The sequence below is a fragment of the Carassius carassius genome, chromosome 46 (assembly GCF_963082965.1).
Source record: "Carassius carassius chromosome 46, fCarCar2.1, whole genome shotgun sequence".
Lineage (NCBI taxonomy): Eukaryota > Metazoa > Chordata > Actinopteri > Cypriniformes > Cyprinidae > Carassius > Carassius carassius.
The window spans coordinates 12,704,721-12,725,918 of NC_081800.1; the positions used below are offsets into that span (position 1 = coordinate 12,704,721).

General features: G+C 41.7%; 1 protein-coding gene across 1 annotated transcript in view; it reads right to left on the reverse strand.

Annotated features, from left to right (window-relative positions):
- LOC132129231 (kelch domain-containing protein 8B-like) overlaps window positions 1–21,198 on the reverse strand; it is a 144,753-nt gene that overhangs the window by 69,279 nt on the left and 54,276 nt on the right. The window contains exons 2-3 of the mRNA XM_059540740.1: window positions 17,936–18,100; window positions 3,963–4,187 (exon numbers count right to left, since the gene is read on the reverse strand). Coding sequence (XP_059396723.1) covers window positions 3,963–4,187; window positions 17,936–18,100 — 390 coding nt within the window. The remainder of the gene's footprint in view (window positions 1–3,962; window positions 4,188–17,935; window positions 18,101–21,198) is intronic.

The following is a 21,198-nucleotide window of genomic DNA, read 5'->3' on the forward strand; positions in this document are numbered from 1 at the left end:
TAATTTTCCCCACATGTGTTCCCTCGTTATCCTCCTCATTAGCTCCCTATTTATTGTCCTTGTGTTTGCAGTCTGGTTGCTAGTTCGTCGTCAAACATTTGTCTGTGCACATCGTGTCTTGCCATGCCTTGCCTCGCCTTGCCAGTCAAGTTTAGTCTGTTTTCCCCTACGGGGTAGTTTTTGTTTGTTTATTTTATTATTACTACTATTAAAGAGCCCTTATCTCTGCATCATTGAGTCCTCGCCTCTTCCCTCTACCCAAACCCTGACAGTACGAACTAGCCAGTATGAGGACTCAGCGGAAGAAGGGTTTGCACCGTCCACCAGCCTCCACTCTCTCCAGCCCCCACTACCAGCGCATGCTGCAGTTTAAGACCTTGATCTCGCTCCATCAACAAGGGACTGGTGTGAGGGATTTTGCCCTGGAGTTCAGTGGTACTGCAGAGGGATTGGAGTTTAATGATGTGGCCCTCAAGGACCTCTTCAATTACGCCCTTGATGAGCCTCTCAGTTGGTGGGGAATGAGGGGGCTGGACCACCTGTCGTTTGGTGAATTTGTGGAGTTTGTGGCACATTCCCCAGCTAAGGAGGCTGCAGGGCTGCCTGTGGTGCCCGTCAAAGCTGCAGTTCCCCCTATGGTGGATGAAGGCGCTGCAGTACCCCCAGAGGTGACTTGTGACATTGCAGAACCCCTAGAGGTGGCCGAAGAGACTGCAGCACCTCACTCTCGTAGACTGAGGAGGGGAAAGAAGAGGAATGGCTCTGCCCCGCCAATGCCAGAGGTGCCTGATGAGGCTCCAGCGCCCCCAGAGGTGCCGGATGAGGCTGCAGCACCCCCAGAGGTGCCGGATGAGGCTGCAGCGCCCTCAGTAGTGGCCGACGACATTGCACTGCCCCAGTCTCGGCGACGGAGGAGGAGGAGAAAGGCTTCCTCCATCCCACATGGCCCGGTGGCCATTCAGGAGCCCACTGCTGGCCTGGAGGCCAATCCAGTCATGCCCAAGCCCCTTGCCCTGCCGGCGCCGCCCAAGCCCCTTGCCCTGCCGGCGCCGCCCAAGCCCCTTGCCCTGATGCCGGCTCTGTCTAAGCTCCCTGCCCTGATGCCGGCTCTGCCCTTAATGAGTGCCTTGCCGGTTTTGCCCTTCCTATCTGCTGGGGTTCCTGTTAGGCCGGAGTCTTGCTGGTCTGTTGCTCCGGCACCGCCCTGGTGGTCTGTCGGGGTTTCTGTTAAGCCGGAGTCCTCTTGGTCTCTCCCACTGGTTCTGCCCTGCTGGTCTGCCCGGGTTCCTGTTAGGCCAGTTCCTTGCTGGCTCGTTCCTCCGGCACCGCCCTGGTGGTCTGTCGGGGTTTCTGTTAAGCCGGAGTCCTCTTGGTCTCTCCCTCTGGTTCTGCCCTGCTGGTCTGCCCGGGTTCCTGTTAGGCCAGATCCTCGCTGGCTCGTTCCTCCGGCTCCGCCCTGGTGGTCTGCCTGGGTTCCTGTTAGGCCAGATCCTCGTTGGCTCATCTCTCCGGCTCCACCCTGGCCCACTGCTGGGACTCCTGGACTGCCTGAGCCTCCTTGGCTCAACCCTCCCGCCCCTCCCTGGTCCCTTTTAATAGCTGTTTGGGTTTTCCTGCTAGTTGACTGGGCTCCCTTCCCTCCCTCCCTCCCCTATTTTGTCTGTTTTTTGATTTCCATGTCTTGTGTTCTGTTTTGTACCGTGCTTGTGTTGCCATGCCTGTGCTTTCATGTTCCTGTTTTGTTTTGGGGTGTTCCTCGTCAATCAGACATAATGAGTCCAGGCAATGGGTTATGGGAAATGAAGTCCAAGACAGTAACAGTGGTATGGTGGTTATCAAGGGCAGCTACTACACCTTGAAGATCGGCTTCAATTATATATCCACCGCAGGACATTATTTTATGTAGGGCATCAGATTATTTTAATGGCTAAAAAACTCTCTTAAAATAGGTATTGGCCAGTCAGTGCAAAGTAAAGCTGATATTGATGTATTTTGTGCACAATGACTGAATAATACTTCCTGTGGTCAGAGGAAGGTGAATATATATTCAGCGTGCCCCTGTTTACTTCCCTTAGCATGAGCAATGGATTGAAAAAATTAATTTTTATAAGGCCAGAGGACTGACTAAGCAGTTTTCTCAAGGACCTTATATGTAACCTTGGACCACAAAACCAGTCTTAAGTGTCAATCTTTCAAAATTGAGATTTATACATCATCTGAAAGCTGAATAAATAAGTTTTATATTGATGTATGGTTGTTAGGATCATACCATATTTTGGACAATATTTAAGATTCAACTATTTGAAAATCTGGAATCTGAGGGTGGAAAGAAATCAAAATGCTGAGAAAATCGCCTTTAAAGTCCAAACTAATTCTTGGCAAAGCATATTACTAATCAGAAATGACCTTTTGCTATATTTACGATAGGAAATTTACAAAACATCTTCATGGAACATGATCTTTACTTAATATCCTAATGATTTTTGGCATAAAAGAAAAATCAATAATTTTGTCCCATACAATGTTTTTTTGGCTATTGCAAAAAATATACCCCAGCGACTTAAGACTGGTTTTGTTTACCAGGGTCACATATGTGGTATCCGCCTGGAGAGCATTTTGTATACCAGTCATCTCCCCCCTGTTGTGTAGTGAGAGAGATAGCAAGAGAAACAGATATATTTCCACCCCTCCATTGCTGTATGTACAGTGAACACAACAACACATCAATCTTTCTCCTGCCTGTCACCTAGTGAGCCTGAGAGATTGAAGTTGAGCTGTCAGAGAGGTTTCAACCCCAGTATCAGAGCAAAAAAGAGAGAGGGGAAGCCATGTAAAAGAGACCACAATGTTATCAAGACTGCTATAAGTACCACGTTTATGTATCATGAGTTCATGACAGATTAAACATTGACTAAAACACACAGCTGTCAACTGTAGACCTGTGCTTGGCTTATGTTCAATGATATGGACATAAAATAAATATACAGACTCCTAAAGGCATTATTGTGTGCCTATTCAGAGTTTCCAGCTGCCACAATAATGTAATGTCTTTGAATTAGGTTCATTTGATGATACCAAATATAAATATATGCAAATATTCAAACAGTATATCATGTTATTCATTTGATTAAAATATTTATTATAAAATGTATTATATATTAATTAAAATCTATTAAACTAAAATCTATTTATTATAAAAGCACTGATTTTACACAGACTACTTGACATCAGAGTTTTGATAAATCAAATTATATGTATTAAAAGCCTTATATACAGCCGTTCAAGCATCATATTACTATTTCTTTGATCTTCACCAATTAAACTCCTGTCATCAAAGTTTGCCAACTATTTTTATAATGACGGCTGACAGTTAATTTACTCTTGTCTACAACACTCAAAATTTCAACTATACAGCAATGACTTAATGAAAACGTTTTAAGTAAAAACTATCCTCCATTATTTAAGTGTGCTCTTTGTGTTAACATTAAGGTCATGTTTTTCCAGTAAGAAAAGAAAAATAGATACTATACTACTTCTTTACAGGTCAAATCAAAATGTTTGATTTTATAGCACCTTTCTCAAGCTCAAGGTCATTTTACACATATAAAAAGACATTGCATTCAAAACTGTTCTACAGTATATACATTACCATTCAAAAATTTGGGGTCAGGTTTTATATTTATTATATATATATATATATATATATATATATATATATATAGACAGACACACACACACACACACACATATATAGATTTGAAGCTTTTGTACAGTATTGTAGTTTAATGACTAACCGGGCAAGCTTTTTCTTAAAAACATACTTTTTACAGTACCACTTGGTTATATTTATTACTCCAACAATGTACAGTGAAAAATGTATTTGAGCTGACATAGTAATGGTCACATTTCTTTTGTGTATCATTTTGCCAATAAAGATTCATCAAAAGAGATGTAGTACTCACCCTGCTCACAATCAAATTCCTCTACAGTGGAGACGAAGTGAGGTCTGGAGTAAAAGTTGTGGGGTCCAGGCTGCTGAAGACCCCCTAGGCTGAAAAACGCTCTGTCACTGGCAGCACATGACGAGAACGCTCTGCGGCTGGGGATGCACGGGTACCGCGTCCAGCTCTTCATCTCAAGGTCGAAAGCCTCGAATGCGGTCACTGGCAGCTTGCCCTGACGCCCACCTGTTGGAGGGGAAAATTAGAAGAGGGTTGGAGGATTAAGATGAAGTATATTTGTGTGTCTGTTTGTGGTATCTCTCTCATAGGACATAGGAGTTACATCTGTCCCTGCTGGGAGTCAGTGTGTGTGCGATTATCACATGTCATGGCTCACTGACAATGCTTTGGTGTCCTCAGACAAGCTGACAGCCTATTCATTATTGGGTCTCTGAAACACACACACACACACACACACACACACGACTGGTTTACTATACTTCTGGGGACTCTCCATAGGTGCAATGGTTTTTATAATGTACAAAGCGTATATTTGATTGCCATACACCTAAACCCCTCACAGCAAACATTCTGCATTTTTACATTCTCAAAATAATATATCTTATATATATATATGTCTGTGTGTATTTATGTATATACATTCGCCTCCCAATTCAAGGTATTCCTGTTCAATTGCTTGGTAATACAAATTGCTAATTAGCCAATCACATGACAGCAACTCAGGCATCTAAATGTGGTGAAGATGACTTGCTGAAGTTCAAACCGAGCATCAGAATGGGGAAGAAAGGGGATTTAAGTGACTTTGAACGTGGAATGGTTGTTGTTGCCAGACGGCTGGTCTGAGTATTTCAAAAACTGCAGATCTACTGTGATTTTTATGCACAACCATCTCTAAGGTTTACAGAGAATGGTCCAAATAACAGAAAATATCCCGTGAGCAGCAGCAGGTTTGTGGAAGAAAATGCCTGGTTGATGTCAGAGGTCAGAGGAGAAAGAACAGACTGGTTAGAGATGATTGAAAGGCAACAGAAACTCAAATAACCACTCGTTATAACCAAGGTATGCAGAATGCCATCTCTGAACGCACAACACGTCGAACCCTGAGGCAGATGAGCTACAACAGCAGAAGACCACACCGGGAGCCGCTCCCGTCAGCTAAGAACAGGAAACAGAGCCTACAATTCACACAGGCTCACCAAAATTGGACAATAGAAGATTGGAAAAACTTTGTCTGGTCTGATGAGTCTTGATTTCTGCAGCGACATTCAGATGGTAGGGTCAGAATTTGGTGAAAAGAACATAAAAGCATGGATTCATCCTGGCTTGTCTCAATGGTTCAGGCTGGGGGTGGTGGTGTAATGGTGTGAGGGATATTTTCTTGGCACACTTTGTGCCCCTTAGTACCAATTGAGCATTGTTTAAACACCATTGTTTAAGCTTACCTGAGTATTGTTGCTGACCATGTCCATTCCTTTATTACTACAGTGTACCATCTTCTGATGGCTACTTCCAGCAGGATAATGTACCATGTCACAAAGCTCAAATCATCTCAGACTGGTTTCTTGAACATGACAATGAGCTCATTTTACTCAAATGACCTCGACACTCACCAGATCTCATTCCAATAGAGCAGCTTTAGGATGTGGTGGAACGAGAGATTCACATCATGGATGTGCAGCCGACAAATCTGCGGCAACCGATTGATGCTATCATGTCAATATGGATCAAAATCTCTGAGGAATGTTTCCAACACCTTTTTGAATCTGCCCCAAAGAATTAAGGCAGTTCTGAAGGCAAAAGAGGGTCCAACCCAGTACTAGCAAGGTGTACCTAATAAAGTGGCCAGTGAGTGTGTATTTATATGATCTATTATATGATCTATTATCTAATTTATATCTCAAATTATCTTATTTATCTTGTCTTTGTGTTTTTATTGTTTTTCTATGCGGAATATGTCTGAGGAGCTTATTATTATTGGGATTGCATAACTGCAGAAAGATGATATAGTGAGCTCTTCTCATTGATAACACAATAGATCTGTTAGTTGAGCCTCTGACTGTGTAGCTACAGTAATATCCATTAGTCACAGCAGACAGCATATTTAATGTGATGAGAATGAAAATGAGGCAGTGATGGATTTGAGTTTATGTCATATTCTTGTATATCTGGGGAGAAATAAGTGAAGTGAAGTGAAGTGAAGTGACATTCAGCCAAGTATGGTGACCCATACTCAGAATTTGTGCTCTGCATTTAACCCATCCGAAATGCACACACACAGAGCAGTGAACACACACACACACACACTGTGAGCACACACCCGGAGCAGTGGGCAGCCATTTATGCTGAGGCGCCCGGGGAGCAGTTGGGGGTTCGATGCCTTGCTCAAGGGCACCTAAGTCGTGGTATTGAAGGTGAAGGTGAAAATAATTCAGCTGATGAAACAATCTGGAGCGATGGTCACAGTGGACAAAACAATCATGATATTTTCAATAAAAATTAATCTAAACATATGACATATTGGATGCACTGCCCTTTTCACTTTATTTGATAATGATAATATTTTATTTGACATTGTCATTTAAGTCAAATTAAACGTGACATATACCCTGGTCTAAAACCAGATTTTGCCATATACCATAATGGGATAATTAATAAAAAAAAATACAAATTCTGTGATCATTTAACACATCCTCATATCATTCCAAACCTGTATGATTTTCTTTCTTACAGTATGTGGAACATAAAAGCAGATCTTTTTAAGAATATTAAGCAAACAGTTTCACTGTATGGACAACAAAACCCCACAGGGACATTTTTTTTTTTAAATATCTTTTTTTTTTTTTCACAGAAGAATGCAAGTTTAGATGTAAATGTAAATGACAACATAATTAAAAAAATGTTGTTGAACTATACCATTAAAATATCTTAAATAAAAAGCAAACTTAACGGAGAGGACAACTTATCTCTTGTGTTTTTGTTGATGACGTCAAAGGTCACATGTCCAACTCTGTGATATTTTGGTACTAAAGCATCTGTCACTTGGTAAAAGCAGCCAAAATAGGCAGATGCCAACATGGAGAGGACATGTCCCCATCATTAAAAAACATGAACAAAACTAAACAAGGTTAATAAAAATAAATTAATAATAAAAAAGTGGGTTACTAATATGAAATCACCAAAATGTTTTTTTTTTTTAGACTTTTAGCAACCAAAACTGTCAATACTGCCAAACAAAAACAGATCTCAATGTTGATTTCAGGGATTTTAATAACATTTCAATTATTTTTGCACAGTAAACAGCAGTGGTTCTGTTTTGGTTTGTTATTTTGCTGTAAAACCACTGTTTATTCTGCATTCTGAAACAAAATCAGTTGAAACTGACTGATCTACAATTACAACCAATAGTACAGCACAAGAACATAAATCTCTCTGGAAAACAGCATAAAGTGTACAACTCTAGGGTGTGTATCACTGCTTATGTATGTGAGAGCTCAGAAAGCATCAAACACTGTCACGTTTCCAGGTCCACCTTCATTTTTCCCTCTTATTCTTCCCCTCTTGCACGTTCTCTTTCATTCACTATGCATTCACAATGTGACTGATCTCCTCCCAGCTTTGGCATTACTGAGAGCCCTCTGGGACAGAACAGACAGCCAGGGAATAACACACACACGAGACAAAACAAAGGGGGGAGAGAAAGAACCTGTCTGAGGAACAATGCGAAAGAGTGAAGAGATGGAGAAAGCAGGCCAGAAAATGGAAATGCAGTCAAGACAGTGTGAGAGTAACAGAGAAAAAATCTTGAGGATGGGGCAGCACGTCTCTATAAGAAGTGAGGTTACAGCAGTCTATTTAAGAGGTCTTGTTCTTTTGACTTTGGCTGGACACCTCTAATTAACTTATTTAAACTATTTCAGCCTTTCGACTTCAATCATAATGTCTCCATGGTCAAAATTTTGTGAAATTAGTTGAGGGGAACAGGGCAAATACATGAGTGGATTCAACAGAGCCATGTATGGGTGAGATATTGAGCTGAGTGAAGTGCGGCTGGTACTGGGCTAAACCCATCCACAGACTGATTTGAAGACAGACGGCTGGTGTGCAGCAATCAACATGCACACATGCCCAAGTAAAACACACACACACACACACACACACACACACACACATTAATGTAATATAACACACACTGCATATAAGTAAATCGGAATTTAAAAACAAAGAAGAAAAGAGACTGAATGTTACAGCAGGGTTTTCATGTCAAGCCCCCCAGGTGGATAGAGAGATAGAGCAGGAAAACTGTAGCATAATGCATAAGACTGAGTGATGAATTTTATGCCTGGCCTATAACAACATATATACTAGAGTCATGCATTTATAAACTTCGTGACATTTGCAAAAGTCATGAAAATAATCATTATTGATGTAAAGAGTATTAATTTATAATTAGAATTTTACTTACTACCTGTTAAAGAACTCTGAATTCATGAGGTAAATTCTATCTTTTTAACTTGAATTTGAAGTTTACTTAATAATATTGTTGTGGCAGGGGGGGCGTGGTTTAGCGAAGTCTGCAGCGGGAGAGAGAATCAGGAGACGAGCGGTAAGTGAGTGGTTTGGGCTAAAATTATCATCACCTGTTTCTTGTTCCAGTAATTGGCGTGGAGATAGTATAAAACGCCAGGAGAGACGGAAGCCAGCGAGAGAGAGACGGACTGCTGACCCGAACCGTTAACCGAAACCGGAAAGAGTAAACCGAAAGTGTTGTGCCAACGTGTCAGAATAGAAGTCACCATTTGGTGTTTGTGAAGTTTCATTTTTGTTGTTAAATAAATACGTCAGCAGTCCAGCCGACCCCTTTGTCCTCTTCCTTTCCTCCAACGAACTTGCTACACTGGTGCCGAAACCCGGGAAGGAAGCAGGACCGCCGCCGCCGCCATGCAAAGCCCGTCCTCCACGCCGCTTGCGGACATCATCGCTTCCCTCGCGGTCCTGCACCGCGAGAAACACCAGGCCCAGCAGGAGGACCGCGAGAGGTTCTGGAGCTGGATCGATCGGGAGGTTCGCGCCGAGGCCACCGGGCCGCCCACCGCACCCATGCACCTGCCACTACACAAGATGCGGCCCCAGGACGATCCGGAGGCCTTCCTGGAGCTGTTCCAGAAGTCGGCGGAGGCATGTGGCTGGCCCCGCGAGCAGTGGCCGGTGTGCCTCATTCCCCTGCTCTCCGCCGAAGCCCAGGTGGCCGCGCAACAACTTCCGGTGGCGAACCTCCTGGTCTTCGACGACCTAAAGAAGGCCATCATCCAATGGGTCTGCCGGTCGCCCGAGCAACATCGTCAGGGCTTCCGGTCCCTGGACTTGGGCGAAGCCGGTCGGCCCTTCGCGATGGCCCAACAGCTCCGGGACTCCTGCCGCAAGTGGCTACTGGCCGAGGGAAGTGACGTGGAGCATCTCATCGACCTGGTGGTGCTGGAGCAGTTCGTCGATTGGCTGCCCAAGAAGACGGCCGTGGTTAAGGTGCGGTGCGTACACGGGGATGTGGTGGAGTATCCGGTCGTCCCAATTATTATTCAATTCCGGGGACAAAAGCATAGTGTAAAGGTGGCAGTTAGTTCCCACCTCCGGCATCCGATAATTTTGGGAACGAATTGGCCCGCGTTTAGGTTTTATTGGGGTCGTTATGTGCAGATGCCTTGGGGAATTAAGGCACGGAAGGAGACCGCGCGGGTACAGGTGGGAGAAACTGAGCCGGGACCGCTGGGGTCTGCTTCAGGGGAACCAAACGAAATTGGGAGACTGATTCTCTCCGAGCGTGATGACTTTCCTCTGGAGCAGTCTCAGGATGAGACATTAAAACATGCATTTCACAAGGTCTGCTCCATCGATGGCCAGCCTCTCCAACCTGCCCTCCCGCTCACCTATCCGTATTTTGCCATTTTAAAAGACCGGTTGTATCGAGTGACATAAGACGCTCGGACAAAAGTGAATACAACCCAATTGTTAATTCCGAAGAGCCGCAGGGAAATGCTTTTCCATGCGGCTCATTCTAACCCTATGGCGGGCCATTTGGGACAGGCAGCAACACTAAATCGCCTCATAACCCGTTTCTTTTGGCCGGGCATTCATGACAACGTGCGCAGGTGGCGTCTTGTCCGGAATGTCAGTTGGTGAACCCACCGGCTGCCCCAAAAGTGCCTTTGCGCCCTCTTCCCTTAATGTAGGTCCCCTTCGAGAGAATTGGTATGGACCTCATCGGGCCATTAGAGCGATCGGCACGAGGACATCGGTTTGCATTGGTCATAGTTGATTATGCAACACGAAGCGGTCCTGAAGCGGTGGCCCTCCGCAACATTTCCGCTAAAAGTGTTGCGGATGCCCTGTTTCGTCTTATCTCCCGGGTGGGGGTTCCAAAAGAAATCCACACCGATCAGGGCACAGCGTTTATGTCACGTACGCTACGCGAACTGTATGGATTGTTGGGCATTAAATCGATTCGAACTAGCGTCTATCACCCACAAACCGACGGCCTGGTAGAACGATTTAATTGCACTCTTAAATCCATGATCCGTAAGTTCGTTCAGGAAGACGCCAAAAATTGGGATAGGTGGCTAGAGCCCTTGTTATTCGCTGTGCGAGAGGTCCTGCAAGCCTCCACAGGGTTTTCCCCCTTCAAGCTTCTCTATGGACGCCAGCCCCGGGGGGTGCTCGACGTACTGAGAGAAACTTGGGAGGAGGGACCATCTCAGGGCAAAAACGAAATTCAGTATGTGCTGGACTTGAGAACAAAACTCCACACATTGGGGCGGCTATCAATGGAGAATTTGTTACAAGCCCAGGACCGCCAGAGCCAGCTGTATAACAGGGGAACTAGGTTACGCAAATTTGCACCGGGAGAGAAAGTACTTGTATTACTCCCAACGTCGAGCTCTAAATTAATGGCTAAGTGGCAGGGACCGTTTGAGGTCGCACGACAAGTCGGAGATCTTGATTATGAGGTAATACGAACCGATAGGAACGGGACCTGTCAGATCTACCACCTCAACCTCCTTAAAAAATGGAATGAGGCAGAATCAGTGATGTTGGCAACGGTGATTGGGGGGGAGGATGATCTCGGACCAGAGGTGAATATCAAACCACAATCCCTCGCCCTGGCTCCAGGTGGAGATCACCTCTCGCTGTCCCAACTCACTGATTTAACGAAATTACAGGCAGAGTTTGCCGACGTCTTCTCGCCCCTACCGGGCCGTACTAACCTGATTCAGCACCATATCGAGACCGAGCCGGGCGTGGTAGTTCGCAGCCGGCCGTATCGCTTACCTGAGCACAAGAAAAAAGTAGTTCAGGTTGAATTAGGTGCTATGCTTGACATGGGGGTAATAGAAGAATCCAACAGTAACTGGGCGAGCCAGATAGTTTTAGTTCCGAAAGCGGACGGCTCAGTCCGATTCTGTGTGGATTATCGCAAGGTGAATGCTGTGTCGAAATTTGACGCGTATCCAATGCCGCGGGTTGACGAGTTGCTTGATCGGCTAGGCACGGCTCGTTTTTATTCGACATTGGACTTAACAAAGGGCTATTGGCAGATCCCCTTGTCTCCATTATCCAGAGAAAAGACAGCTTTCAGAACGCCGTTTGGATTACACCAATTTGTTACCCTTCCGTTTGGCTTGTTCGGGGCACCTGCGACCTTTCAGCGCCTCATGGATAAGATTCTGCAGCCCCATGCTGCATATGCGGCTGCCTACCTGGATGATATCATTATATTTAGTTATGATTGGCAGCGGCATATGCAGCATCTGAGGGCTGTCCTGAGGTCGCTGAGGGGAGCGGGGCTCACGGCCAACCCAAAGAAGTGTGCGATTGGGCGTGTGGAAGTAAGGTATCTGAGCTTCCACTTGGGGCATGGACAGGTGCGTCCCCAAATTGATAAGACAGCCGCTATTGCGACCTGCCCACGTCCCAAGACCAAAAAGGAGGTAAGGCAGTTCTTGGGGCTGGCGGGATATTATAGACGGTTTATTCCTAATTATTCGGACCTCACCAGCCCTTTGACTGACCTTACTAAAAAGGAGGTGCCAGATACGGTCCAGTGGACAGAGCCGTGTCAGCAGGCCTTTACCCAGGTCAAGGCTGCTCTGTGTGGCGGGCCGTTGTTACACTCTCCTGATTTTTCCTCTCCCTTTTCTGTTGCAGACAGACGCGTCGGACAGGGGGCTGGGGGCAGTCCTGTCCCAGGAGATAGAGGGGGAGGAACGGCCGGTGCTGTACATTAGCCGGATGCTCTCGAAGAGAGAGGCTAAGTACAGCACCATAGAGAAAGAGTGCCTTGCCATCAGATGGGCCGTCCTCACCCTCCGCTATTATCTCCTGGGACGGGAGTTCACCCTCTGTTCGGACCACGCTCCGCTGCAGTGGCTCCACCGCATGAAGGATACCAACGCGCGGATCACTCGTTGGTATCTAGCTCTTCAGCCTTTTAAGTTCAAGGTGGTCCACATGCCGGGTGTTCAGATGGCGGTGGCCTACTTCCTCTCCAGAAATGGGGGGGGGGGGGGCTGCAGTCGGCCTGAGTCGGGCGGTGGGGGGGGTATGTGGCAGGGGGGGCGTGGTTTAGCGAAGTCTGCAGTGGGAGAGAGAATCAGGAGACGAGCGGTAAGTGAGTGGTTTGGGCAAAAATTATCATCACCTGTTTCTTGTTCCAGTAATTGGCGTGGAGAGAGTATAAAACGCCAGGAGAGACGGAAGCAAGCAAGAGAGAGACGGACTGCTGACCCAAACCGGAAACCGAAACCGGAAAGAGTAAACCGAAAGTGTTGTGCCAACGCGTCAGAATAGAAGTCACCATTTGGTGTTTGTGAAGTTTCATTTTTGTTGTTAAATAAATACGTCAGCAGTCCAGCCGACCCCTTTGTGCTCTTCCTTTCCTCCAACGAATTTGCTACAATTGTTTTGTTTTGTTTTTACTTTTATTTTAGCTAAAACTTTTAGCTCCCAAGACCCCTGTGCTGCAGTATAGAACTTTTGTTTAGAAATAAAGACTAATCTGTCTGTACAGATGATTTTTTCAATGACTTTTCCCTTTGTTTAAGTGAATTGACATGACACTAGTACCATTCAAAAGTTTGGGGCAGACAAACATTAAACATTAAAAAGTATTCACTGTCACTTTAGAGCAATTTAATGTGTCCTTGCTTAATAAGAGTATTAATTAAAAATGGTAGTGTATTTGTTTGTCATAAAATGCAAGATTTGTTGGGACAGTAACAGAAAATTCACACTTCAACTTTTATCACATTATCATTACTGTCTGAAAGAGCAGGAGGAGGTAAACTGCAAGGTTTTGATGATTTCTATCTCTGATTAGGTCCATAGAGAACCTGTAATTGCACAACTGCCTAGTTTGATAATGCTTACAGCTAAAAATAAGAGAAGTGTTTTCATCTCATGAAAAATGTTCATTTAAATGTACATTTTTAAACATTTGTTCATAAATGTTCATTTTTACACATTTTATCACATTTAAATCAATCATGTGCAATTTCGTTCAAAATTTGCACCAAAAAATGCAAGAAAAGCCCACTGAATCATACTGTTCAGCAAATCAAATGGCATGTGCTTTATTCTTTAGATCACATCATCAAGGGACAAGTGAATTTCACTCAGCTTCATGAAAACAACACCAGTGGAACACATCTTCAAAGCAGCCTTAAAATTTCTTTTTTTAAGTTTTTTAGTTCACATTCGAATGGGGTCATGTCGCTCTCCTGCCTGCACCAGAGGTAACAATATTAGCATCCACAGTAGGCATCTTATTTTGGGGAGACCACTTGGTGCATCTGGGTGACGTATGATCGTGTCGTTGCTCATGATAGACCCCACGGGGCTCATCCCAAAGTAAATAAAAACTAAATGAGCATTCTGTGATACTGGCTTGTTCCTCATTCTTGGCCTTATTGTGATTTTACTGCAGCTCTATTTGTGGTCCAGCAGAATTAAGTTTCTTAATATTACTGCGATCACCCAGCAAAAGATCTTCAATGGAAAACTTTTTTTAAGTGTCAAACTGTATCTAAAGCATGACAAGAAATACAAAGGCGAATAGCTTTTTAAACACAAGTGAGGGAGAGAGAAAACAGATAGAAAGAAAGAATGATGATGAAGACTGCAAAGAGAGATATAAGCAAAAGCAAGTCTCTGAATGAATTATTCCCTGTGATGTCAAATCAATGAGTTTAAAGTCTAACCATCAAGACAAAACTGTGTCATAGCGGAGGAGAAGAATCATGAGTCTAGTGAGAAAATATTCTTATTTCACTGTATTTCACACACCACATCTCAATTTCTAATAATTTCATAAGTTATTATGCCATTTTGAATATTGTGTTTCATGCGGTGTGTAATGTAGCTGTATGTGAATGTAAACAATCAGCAAAGTTATAAAGCCAAAAGTGCATGATAAATAAAGTTATTGTCTCCCAAATCGACTCAGAAGAGCCTAAATGAGTCATCAGCAATTTAAATTCCACTTCTGTGATGGTTACACATCACGGGGTAACACATTTACATAATGGCCACCTATGTTCTACATTGACCGGCTGCAAACAACTTAACCCGCCCACAAACACTGCGTATTGTTTCCAACATGCTCTGCATGCAGTAGACCAATCACAACAGACTGGGCCACCTGATCAATCAGAGCAGAGTATCACGTAAAGGAGGGGTTTAAAGCAACTGAATCTTAGAACTGCTTCAAAGAAATAGTTTGAGAATCGTTCGAAAACTAGGTGGTATTAAATGCATATTAAATGCTTTATGTTTTTGCAGGGTTGAAAATCTGAATTCATCAAACTCCAGTAAAATTAATCTGTGCAGAAAGCAAAATTTTGTTTAGAGTTAGCTGGAAAAATCTGTATCACTAAACATAATTTAAATAAACAAACTCTTCACTTTAGTTTTTATTCTTTTGGTAATAAAAAAAAAAGTTCCCAAAACCATTAAAGTAAGATTAACTAATTTATCCATGTATCCATAATTACATCTCTACTGAATTCACAGCATTTCTGTTCACATTCAGTTTGAGCTGTAAAATGAAACCAAAGAAGGCTTGGTAATAAGTTACTTGGTAACACAGAAGTTTTACTTGCTGTGTGAGAATGTGAGTCCAGGTGTGTAACAGTAATGAGAGCATGTCTGCTTCACCAGGCTGATCAATTATATGTTGGCATGGGAAGGTGATGTTGCCCATCACTCTTGCCATATCCAGCCTACACCTATACAAAAACATCTACAGTAGATCCTCATTAGTTTGTGTGTGTGTAGGGAGGCAGAGTTTTAATGACTTCTCAAAGAGTGAGAGGGCAGCTGATCTTTGTGTCTGACCTGAACAGAATGTCTCACAGTGCAGAGAGGTTAGAAAGAGGACAAATCTGGCAAAACAAGACCCCATACTGTCAACTCCCCATGCTCATCAACCCCATGGACACAAACACACTCTGATCAACTATAAATCTCACACATTCACAGTCTAACCCCTCCAAATGCTCATCAAACTCAGACTGTACACATTTAGAAGAGGCTTTCATGCAAAGCAACTTACATCGCATTGTATCAGTTCATACATTCTCAGACACACACACACACACACACACACACACATTCACCTAGCTATTTAACTGTGAAATGTTCTTAAATTATTAACTATTAACCCTAATCTTAAAAGAAAACTTTGGCATCTCTAGAATTAAAAAACATTTAATGGGGTCAATGACACAAAGTATTTTTTGTTTCCAGATCTATTAATTATATAAGTAACTAATAATAAAACAACAATAAAACTTTATAAAAATGTATACATTCGATTAATTTAATATACGTTTATGAGAAGAATTATTTAAATGTCTGAATTAAATTTCATTTTGATATTTTTGGGGAGCTAAAAAAAATGATGCCAAATCAAAGTTATGTGGTGTGACTAACATGCTGAAAACTAATCATGCCTGTGTGTCAAGGTCAGTGAGTCTCTTAAATTATCCAATAGTTTTACCTTTACGAAAAGTTATATAATGTATCTGGGTGCAGAATAAAACATTTTATAATATGTATTAATTAATAATTTCTGTTATTTGTAATAGAAATACATTTTACCTTGAAAATAAATGTAAAAGCATTTTTTTTAAATATTGAATAAAATGTGTACATTAACATATATACAAGTTCTACGTCCTTACATACAGACTTTTCTTGGAAATGGTATACAAGTTTTTCAAAACTATATGAAACCAATATGAATATAAGGATAAAAGTTTTTTTTTTTGTTACTGTTATTTGTCATTGACCCATTTATCAGTTCTTTTTTCTCATATTTAGCTCTAACTTCAGGGGACATTATTTTGTCCCAATACTTTGTTTACTTACTAAAATATGCATAATTAAACATTTATACTCTCTCTCTCTCTCTCTCTCTCTCTCTCTCTCTCTCTCTCTCTCTCTCTCTCTATCTCTTTCTCTCTCTCACACACACACACACACACACACACACACACACACACACACACACACACACACATACATACACAGACACAGACATACAAACACTAACACACAGAGTAGCACAAAGTCATGTATGGTCAATGATTCTTTCACTTTGCCAAAAACAGGCCAGTGCTGGCAATAACTTGCATCTGAGGGCTGTGTCTCATGGAAATTTGCAGTGTAGGCTTCCATTTAATGCTCCTTTGGGATTTCCAACACTGAAGTAGGAACTGAACAGCTCTGCTATAAACTGTCAGATCCCTGCAGCATATTGCAGTGCAGATTTCACTTCACCCCACTCCACGGTTCTTATCAGCCCTGGCACAACATGAACAATTACCAGGTGTTTTTTACCACATCTGCTGCTCCTGGAGAATACTGTGACACAGTGTGACACAGAAAATAAGTTACATTATAATTATTGGCTAGTCTAATACACCGTCTGTTAAGCACCTCCAGAGAGAAGACCCACATTTCTATTCCTTTAAAACAGTATATATTGTATTTTATGCATATGAAAAGCATATACACACTCTACTGTTCCACAGTTGAGGGTCAGTAAGATTTTTTAAAAGAAAATAATACTTATATTCAACAAGGACACATTAAATTAATCAAAAGTGACAGTAAAACATTTACAAAATTATAAAAGATTTAATCAATTCAAGTAAATGCAGATATTTTGAACTTTCTAATTGTAAAAGATTCCTGAAAAAAAAGTTTTTGCATGGTTTTCACAAAATATATTAAGCAGCACAACTGTTTTCAACTGATAATAACAAGAAATGTTTTTTTTTTTTTTTTTTAGAAAATCAGCATATTATAATAATTTCTGAGGTATTATGTGACACTAAAGACTGGAGTAATGATTTTTTATTAATTATAAAAAATTCAGCTTTGCATCACAGGACTAAATTACATTTTTAAATATATACAAATAGAAACAGAATTTTTCATGTATAAAAATATTTTTCTGGTTAAATAAATGCAGCCTTAGTGAGAATAAGAGACTTCTTTCAAAAACATTAATATTCTTACCATCCCAAAGTTTTGAACATGATCCTCATGATCATTTTAGGAAAAAAGTATTTGTCTAAATTATCCAATTAGTCAGATTATCCGCTCTAACTTAATTTTGTCATAATATAAATTACCATAATATTGCTAGAAAATTATATAATTTTTTTCCTTTTGATGAAAATGCTAAAGTTTAAGTTCAGTGGCTGTCAAAGTTAGATTTTTATTTTTTTTGCCATTTTAAAAAACTATGTGTTAGGTTGAGATTTGAATTGCAGATCCCCTTTCACACTAAACAAACGTTTTACCATTACATGTCTGTCTGCTCTTTTTTTATTATATGGTCATGTCTTATTATTCCTAGAGAACCAAGAGTGTGTCTCTCACAAACAACCAAATGATTCAGATTTATGAGGGCTTACCCAGAACATAGATTTTGTTTCCGCGCAGGAAGGAGAAGGCTCCGTAGCGCGGGGTGGGCATGGAGGTGAGGGGGAGCCACTGGTCCTTCGTCGGCTCATACAGCCTCACTGAGGCCTGAGGAGTTGTGTCGGCTCCCATCCCGCCCAGTGCATATACCTTGCCATCTGAGAGGGAGAGAGAGAAAAAGAGAGTCTGAAATTAGTTTCCAAGTCTCCCGCATCCCTTACTAAACTAATTAATAACAAACAAATCAGGAAATGGCAGAGCAGTGGCAGTGAGTCACTAGTCTGAATAAGGAATGCTCTCTCTGTGATGGAGTAGAGAATCACTAGAGACATTTTTATCCTGAGCTCCAGTTATTTTAAGGTTTACCGTATTTTCCGGACTATAAGTCGCACTTTTTTTCATAGTTTGGCTGGTCCTGCGACTTATAGTCAGGTGCGACTTATTTATCAAAATTAATTTGACATGAACCAAGAGAAATGAACTAAGAGACATGAACCAAAAGAAAACATTACCGTCTCCAGCCGCGAGAGGGCGCTCTATGCTGCTCAGTGCTCCTGTAGTCTACACTAAGCAGCATAGAGCGCCCTCTCGCGGCTGTAGACGGTAATGTTTTCTCTTGGTTCTTGGTTCTAAATAAATACGACTTATAGTCCAGTGCGACTTATATATGTTTTTTTCCTCATCATGACGTAGTTTTGGACTGATGCGACTTATACTCAGGTGCGACTTATAGTCCGAAAAATAAGGTACTTAATTCCACCTCTAAACCTCACTCTCCACATTTGTTATCTTCCCCTAAGGAGACTGAATATATTATATAAATATGAATGTGTTCCCATAACTGACCCTAACTTTTGAACTTCTCCACAAATTCTCTATTATAGCTGTACTTTTTTGTCAATTGCTAAAACACATTTACTCAGTTTCCTGGTGAAAAACTAGCTTAAGCCAACATGAATACACAATGAATTCGCATTTCCCGTACAACGTGACTCACTGATTAAACACCATAGTGTCACGATTCACTGGAGCAAGGGAATTAAAATGTATATATATTTAATTAAATGGGAGATTTAGATTGTACTGCATGTAAGCTTGCTTATTGTGCCCAAAAGCATCATTTTTTTAAGTCCATATATCTTACTAACAAGAAACTATGCTACTAACCACAGGTCAAGAGCTGTAGTGAAAACTGAAATTTGACAAATCTTACACAAAAACTTCATCATACTGTATATCTATAAAGAGCCCAGTTTACATTTTAGAAGGCGGCATGTTGGCACTCGAAAGAATGACAGTGATTTCATTCAATACTTTTCCTCTAATGTGAGAGCTTTCTGTACTGTTTGCATCTAAAGCCAAGAACTCTATTTAGTAGCCAAGTAGCTATTTTTGCAAACCCCATTCTGGGTGCTGTGTGAAGTAGTTTGCATACTAATGTTCACATAATGAGAATTGTGTGTTAACGGAGGTTGTGATGACATTGTGATGGTTTCTGAATGCTAGTGCTTTCAACATGAGCATAAAATGGTGTAAAATTTGTTTATAGGTCTGAAAAATTAGTCTTTGTTTGGTGTAAGTTTTCAGCAAATGCTGTCCCCCAACACAGTTTCAAAATAGTAAATTAATTAAAAAATTTGAATGTAAAAATTCGTACATAAAAACTAAATATATAGAGAGGTAGAGAGAGAGAGAGAGAGAGCAAAATAGAAATAGATTCCTAACATTTTTTATTTTACAATATTTCATAAATAATTTTGGTTAATACAATGGATTCTGGTGTGAAAACATATCAGAAAAGCTGTAACTAGTTTGTCCAATTTGTAGAATATATGTCTATAATTAAGCAGAACTCCAGAGGAATTATACAACCCGAATTCCAGAAAAGTTGGGACGTTTTTTAAATTTTAATAAAATGAAAACTAAAGGAATTTCAAATCACATGAGCCAATATTTTATTCACAATAGAACATAGATAACGTAGCAAATGTTTAAACTGAGAAATTTTACACTTTTATCCACTTAATTAGCTCATTTAAAATTTAATGCCTGCTACAGGTCTCAAAAAAGTTGGCATGGGGGCAACAAATGGCTAAAAAAGCAAGCAGTTTTGAAAAGATTCAGCTGGGTGAACATATAGTGATTAATTAAGTTAATTGATATCAGGTCTGTAACATGATTAGCTATAAAAGCTTTGTCTTAGAGAAGCAGAGTCTCTCAGAAGTAAAGATGGGCAGAGGCTCTCCAATCTGTGAAAGACTGCGTAAAAAAATTGTGGAAAACTTTAAAAACAATGTTCCTCAACGTCAAATTGCAAAGGTTTTGCAAATCTCATCATCTACAGTGCATAACATCATCAAAAGATTCAGAGAAACTGGAGAAATCTCTGTGCGTAAGGAACAAGGCCGGAGACCTTTATTGGATGCCCGTGGTCTTCGGGCTCTCAGACGACACTGCATCACTCATCGGCATGATTGTGTCAATGACATTACTAAATGGGCCCAGGAATACGTCCAGAAACCACTGTCGGTAAACACAATCCGCCGTGCCATCAGCAGATGCCAACTAAAGCTCTATCATGCAAAAAGGAAGCCATATGTGAACATGGTCCAGAAGCGCCGTCGTGTCCTGTGGGCCAAGGCTCATTTAAAATGGACTATTTCAAAGTGGAATAGTGTTTTATGGTCAGACGAGTCCAAATTTGACATTCTTGTTGGAAATCACGGACGCCGTGTCCTCCGGGCTAAAGAGGAGGGAGACCTTCCAGCATGTTATCAGCGTTCAGTTCAAAAGCCAGCATCTCTGATGGTATGGGGGTGCATAAGTGCATACGGTATGGGCAGCTTGCATGTTTTGGAAGGCTCTGTGAATGCTGAAAGGTATATAAAGGTTTTAGAGCAACATATGCTTCCCTCCAAACAACGTCTATTTCAGGGAAGGCCTTGTTTATTTCAGCAGGACAATGCAAAACCACATACTGCAGCTATAACAACAGCATGGCTTCGTCGTAGAAGAGTCCGGGTGCTAACCTGGCCTGCCTGCAGTCCAGATCTTTCACCTATAGAGAACATTTGGCGCATCATTAAACGAAAAATACGTCAAATACGACCACGAACTCTTCAGCAGCTGGAAATCTATATAAGGCAAGAATGGGACCAAATTCCAACAGCAAAACTCCAGCAACTCATAGCCTCAATGCCCAGATGTCTTCAAACTGTTTTGAAAAGAAAAGGAGATGCTACACCATGGTAAACAT